Raw genomic sequence first — 6,477 nt, forward strand, 5'->3', positions numbered from 1 at the left:
CAAACCTGTCGTAGGGGGGCATCACTTATGCCAAGGTGTGCTGGAGCAGAGTGGGGGTACTCAGCGGTATACAAAGAATGTGTTGATGCAAAGGTCAGTCTTTCGAGAGCCGTTCTCTTGGAAACCGCGTTTTGCCGGTCTTCCTTCCCCCTTCCCCTCTCTCCGCAAATACATCGCAGTTGTGATACATTCATCGATTCTTTGTCTCTTTTGTTCATCTACATTCTAAGGTAATACTTGATTATATAATTCTATCTCTATCTCTCTCTCTCTTTCTTTGTGTTACCTATTTTCCCAATTTCTTCCGCTGGCTTAATCACTTGTTACCTTCATTTACGAAGAAAAGTGTGACGTAGTGCGTCGCGAAACGTCTCTTTCTATACTTTTAATCCTTTACCTTCATTTACGAAGAAAAGTGTGACTTAGTGCGTCGCGAAACGTCTCTTTCTATACTTTTAATCCTTTACCTTCATTTACGAAAAAAAGTGTGACGTAGTGCGTCGCGAAACGTCTCTTTCTATACTCTTAATCCTTCACCTTCATTTACGAAGAAAAGTGTGACGTAGTGCGTCGCGAAACGTCTCTTTCTATACTCTTAATCCTTCACCTTCATTTACGAAGAAAAGTGTGACGTAGTGCGTCGCGAAACGTCTCTTTCTATACTCTTAATCCTTCACCTTCATTTACGAAGAAAAGTGTGACGTAGTGCGTCGCGAAACGTCTCTTTCTATACTCTTAATCCTTCACCTTCATTTATTAAATTTGCTATACTCAGCGGATACCGGAAGTAGTGCATAGATCTGACTTATATTTATGTGAGATTTTGGTGATGCATTTGGAAAGTGTTCCCATGTTGCGCGGTAGTGTCTGATTATATTTCCAGCTATACTTATTTCCGAGTGATCAACCGCAGATTCTGCTGTGTACTAAATAATTTTTCGTCGTCCACGCGAGTCTTCTGGATTTTGCCAATTCCGCGTTTATAGCGCACCGATGAGAGAAGAACACTGTGGACTCTGTATTAAAATACATATTTATACATATTATATTAACATTACAAAAATGGAGGTGCTACACGGATGTCAGCTCCAGCATCGCACTTTTTTAAAATCTCTTGAAAATGATTCAACAATAGGCTTTTTCAATAGTTCTCGAGAAGTTCTACAGTTCCTGATAGGTTTCAACAATCGTTCTGCTACGCAACATCGGTAAAATATGTATTAAATATGCTTGTGGCATCATACGCTTTAGTGTAGGCAGACATGAGTTGCTTGCTTTTGTCATATTAAACTTACCGAGCTTACACTGTGCGATCGAATTTAGGATTGCAAAGAAAAAAAGTATTTAGGCTATATCCGATGAGCTGTCTCGTTCTAAGTGTTGCTTTGGGAATCAGCGATAAGTAGCGGAGGACTCTGCCCGGCAAGCTACACGTTCGTGATCGCGGTTAGCTCGGCTACGACGGGATCCGCATTATGGATGGAGACTATGATTTCATAACTCTATTTCCGGACTCGCCGCTGGGTTTCAGCGCCATGCTTTTGGTATCGCCTAAAACCGTAGCGTTGTGCATCTCTCTACTCGTCTCTGTATTATAGGATCGTAAACTTCAATGCCAACAGAGTCACATTCTAAAATGCAAAATCGAAAATGCTGCCATCTGCGAATCTATTGTTCGGAAACCCGGTTAAACGACACACTCGTGGCTAGAGTCATCCCCCATGCGCATGACACAGTTTATAGCACGATAGTTGTGCTTGGCATACGTAGGTTAGAATAGCTGTTTTCATAATTAAAAATTTTTATCGTAAAACCGGAATGACATGTGATTATTGTAGCATTTTCGCATATCCATATTCTTTTAAAGTCGAGTAAAATCGTGAATGGATAGTAATATTTTTTCCAGGGGGAAAACAAGCCGGGCATCGCAGTGGGGGTGCAATCATAATAATCTACTAGTGTTTTCGTCAAGTGTTATTTGTTAAACCCAAATTTACCAGTGGGTAATCGAATAGTCAACGTGATTTTGAAGTGGATAGGTTGCTGATAAGAATGGCAACTGGTGAAGCAGGTGTACCCCATTATTCGGGTGAGGAATCTAACTGGAGGAAAGATCTTATTTCTCAACTTCGTGACAGGAATAGATCCCAAACCTACTGCTTCTATGATCTCATAAGTTTACGTGAGTAATAAATAATTTGATGTATCTATGAACAGTTTACATTGCAACAGTGTATAACCAGTTGAAGACTTGTGCAAATCAACTGTTGAACACAAAGAGCTTGAACACAAAGTGTTTTGTTCTGTCAATTTTCTTATTTGTATTCGTTGTATTCAATTAAGATGTGTATGCTATATTGTAATTTGAACTAAATTCAAAGAATTTTTCTAATTTAATATGATTTTATGTTAAAAGATAATCGACTGTTCGAAAGTGCTAATACTTTGCGAGGGGAAAATCTACAATTGTCAATAGCAAATGAGAAATTGAGGTGCGATATTGGAGGAACTGGTGGTGGATCAAGTGGAAATGCTGTTCTAGAAGCACGGTTATTGGCACAGGCTGAAGAATTGGCAACGCTTCATAGAAGAAGAGGAGAACATACACAGCAAATTGTAGATCTGAATAATAAATTGCAAGAAGTGATTAAAGAACTTCACTCAAAAGAAGCCAGGTACGTGACGTATTCATTCTTTATATATTTTTCTTCTAATACAGTTTTGATACTGAATTAACAGGAAACTAAGTAATTATATATATCTTTTATACAGCCTGGCAGAAAGTATCGAAGTCAATGCTGGCTTACGGTCAGACATAGCAAGATACATAAGCAAAGAACGTGAATTAGAAAATGTTAATCAAATGCTCAAAGACGAGCATCAAGCCCTGCAGCTAGCTTTTGCTGCTCTTGAAGAGAAGCTGAGAAAAGCTCAGGTAATATATTAATGTTTAAATTTATGAAAAACATCAATTTTGCATTAAATTTTAATAATCGTGTAGGAAGAAAATCGCCAGCTAGTCGAGCGCTTAATAAAATACAAAGCAAAGGACGCAGAAAAGATGAATGAAGAAAATGACAATTTCTTAAAGTAAGTTTTTGTAATCAGCATTATTTACTTCTTGTTTCCTCGTAATAATTTTGTTCAAGCAGTGTCTAAAAGACAAATCATGCATTTTTATCATTATGATCAATGAAGATAACATACTTGATCTCGTTTTAAATTGTGTTGTGCCACAAAAACTGTAATTTTAGTTTTTTATGCTTACAATTTTCGAAACTGGGAACCATAAATAATATTCGCGTATAGAGGAAGCATTATTTCTATCTAATGCAATTGTATCTGTACCTGGCTATAACAAGTTAAACTAAGTTCAATCTGCGAGCAACCTGGGAAAACGAGCTAGCAAGTTCACAAATAGGCTTTTAGAACTTCACATGCATTTCATTACCAATGAGCATCGATAACAAAGAATACAAATTTATTGATCATATAAACAAAAGTTTAGTAAAATACACTAGCAACTTTCAGTAATTAAAACATAAAATGTAAGTATTTGGAAAGGAAGTTTCAGAGGTAATAATGTGTAATTATTCATTGTTTAGTCAGATTCTGTAATATATCCTTGACAGTTATCCGGTCATTTCACATTTCTCATAAGGATAATATAACCGAACTTACTTTGTGCTTTTATATTTGAGTTATTTATCGTACTTGAATGATATTATTATAATACATTCATGTATCATAACCCTGCTACTTTAATATCTTCACAAGATATTTCTTTTCTCTGCGATTGGAATAGAGTACGATGCATGTAACAGCTTACAAATGCAACGCTTAGTAATTTGCGTTCACAGAATCTTTAGAAGCGTTGCTCTTTTAGAATACACACAGTAACTCATGTGTAAATATACAAATTAGGTAAGAGATTATATACAATACTAGCAATGGTGATTAGACAGACACTTAGAAGTGGTTCTATTTTATGGTGGTTTTGAATATTAATTGCACGACACTTCTTTGGGTAGATATCTCATTTAAAATACTTAATAACCTTTCAAGGCAGATACACATAGTAGCATGACATTTAAAGATACATGAAAATGATTTCTTTGAATTGTAATTGTGAGGTCACACGAGAAACACGAACACAGAGTTGCTGTAGGGCTTGCTACACTAGCCACTTCACACCGCTTGACATTTTCTTTTCAGCGAGAGTTTTACCAGCCCGACAGCCTTTTTGATGAATACCCTATCGAAATTCGGGTAAGTTTGAATAAAAAGAAAGTCAAAAGAAAAGTGACACAGAAAGTTACGCTTTATGCCATATAGCTTTTGGGCTGGTAGCAATTGATAAGTTACTGAAAAATGATTACTGTATGCATTTGTTCTATGTAATACATATCCTCTATTGTTCTTACCGTTATTTTTGTTAGAATTTTTTTGTATGCACTGCAATTCCTGTCATAATTATCATCTATACAAATATATCCATCAGTACAGTATGTCTCAAGGGTTGCTTGAACCGTTACACCTTCGTCTTTCATCTGATTTTGCGAATAAACTGGAGAAGAACATATCCTCAAGCATTAAATTGTGGGGTATTTTCATTTGTTTATTTACTTATTATGATTGCCAAAACGTAAACAGGATTGTACAAATTTATCATGTATCAAGGGCACTTTGTGCAGTTGTAAATTGGCGAGATAATATAGGATTAAATCATACATAAGAGTATGAGAAGCACATCTAGTGAATTTCTAATCAACATTCTTTTTTCGCAGAACTTATATGTAGTCTCTTAAATATGGTAAGCACAGTCAATTCCTGGGAGTATGAGTTATGGATTATCATTATTATTATGATAAAATTGATACAGTCGTAGCTAAGATGACGTAGGCACTAACACACACGAGCTCATCATTATTATTACAAGAAATTAATGGAATTATTAATTAGTTACGCAATTAGCGTGCAAAAGCTTGCCAGGTTAAATCAGCTTGCATGTGAAATACTATAAATCATTCAAAATATGTAACAAAAATAATACATATTTCCTTGGTGTCTATTTTGATAATAATTGTTTTCTAGCGCAGCGAATATCTTACATGGACTGTCAAGGTATTTTTTAATTATTTCTTGTAACTTTGCAGAAAGAGACAAGCCAAAATGCAGAAGGAACTGGAAGATGCTGCACGCGATACACGGCAAATCAGTCCTGATAGGACCAGCTTGAAGGAAGGAATCGTTGGTCTTCCCACATCAGTACCGACCAAAGTCTCCGTAAAATTTGTACGTTAATATCCACACGACTATTGCTCGTAAATCTAGCGTACGATATTATTTATTTAATTATCATTCATTTATCTCATTCAGGATTTTTGGGCCTATTTAAATTGGCAGGGAATTAAAGAAATTTAAGGTTTTCCTACGTGACTTATTTATTATCGACTTACTCTAATATCGAACGGCAGTACCGTTTCCTATCGTTGACTTAATATTACGTTAATTTGTAACATACGATTAAATATTCTAATCTTCTAATGTTTATCAACACGGTTATATCTTTACATATATACATAGAAATATATATATTTATACACGGTAACTATAAATTGATATATTTCCAAATAAATTTATTTAAAAGGCTTTCCTCATTGTCTCTGCATTATGTATTGGTCACGGCGATTTACACATGTCATGAAACGCAGTAGTACAGATCTCGGGGAAGTTGAAAAGGAAGTATAAAATTTCAATGCAGACTGGTTTCTTAGACTTGTATACGTACCAATATCTGTAGTCATACATTTCATTATTACTCAAATATCGTATTTCATGCAATGCGTCATAAAATTTTCTCTATTACAATATATCGTAGCATATAAAAAGCTTGATGTACATTGAAAACAAAAAAGACAGTAAAATAAACCGTTCCAGAGTGCTCACGACGGGGAAGTAAACGCAGTGAAATGGTCTCCCGTGGACAGACTCCTCGCCACGGGTGGCGCTGACAGGAAAGTCAAGCTATGGGATATATCCAAAGGTAAAAGTGGAAAACTTGTCAGCAATTTCCAGTCCTCTAGGCGTAATGGATTAACCCATTACGAGCGATTTACGTATTAATCACTAAAAACTGTACTGACAATTGTGCTTTACCTCTAGAGCTTATCAGAAGTATCCATGGGCGTAGGTAACGCTTGTATATAATATGTAGTATCGTTAAAGAAACACGAGTAAAATTTGTTAACTCCTAGTCAGATATACTAGCCATTTGCTGGCGCTTTAATAAAATATACAGGGTGTCCCACGCAACTGGAACAGGCTGTACCTCCTAAACGGTTGGGAATAGAAGATGATGTTATGAGTGAAAGTTAAATGGCATCAGACGGTGCATAATATGCAACTAATTTTATGCACTTTTGTGTATCGGTGCATTAGAAAAATGCAACTGCACTTTTTTTTTTAATGTGAAAG

The 6,477-nt window shown here is 35.8% G+C and overlaps 1 protein-coding gene across 1 annotated transcript in view; it reads left to right on the forward strand.

The window, feature by feature from the left end:
- Nucleotides 1–1,678: 1,678 nt before the first annotated feature.
- Nucleotides 1,679–6,477, forward strand: part of LOC107272898 (autophagy-related protein 16-1) — a 212,623-nt gene continuing 207,824 nt past the window's right edge. The window contains exons 1-7 of the mRNA XM_015750540.2: nt 1,679–2,182; nt 2,417–2,675; nt 2,773–2,935; nt 3,002–3,090; nt 4,216–4,269; nt 5,157–5,295; nt 5,941–6,046. Coding sequence (XP_015606026.1) covers nt 2,053–2,182; nt 2,417–2,675; nt 2,773–2,935; nt 3,002–3,090; nt 4,216–4,269; nt 5,157–5,295; nt 5,941–6,046 — 940 coding nt within the window. The 5' untranslated portion in view covers nt 1,679–2,052. The remainder of the gene's footprint in view (nt 2,183–2,416; nt 2,676–2,772; nt 2,936–3,001; nt 3,091–4,215; nt 4,270–5,156; nt 5,296–5,940; nt 6,047–6,477) is intronic.

The sequence above is a fragment of the Cephus cinctus genome, unplaced genomic scaffold (genome assembly GCF_000341935.2).
Source record: "Cephus cinctus unplaced genomic scaffold, Ccin1 Ccin1_scaffold1310, whole genome shotgun sequence".
In the NCBI taxonomy this organism is placed as follows: Eukaryota; Metazoa; Arthropoda; class Insecta; order Hymenoptera; family Cephidae; genus Cephus; species Cephus cinctus.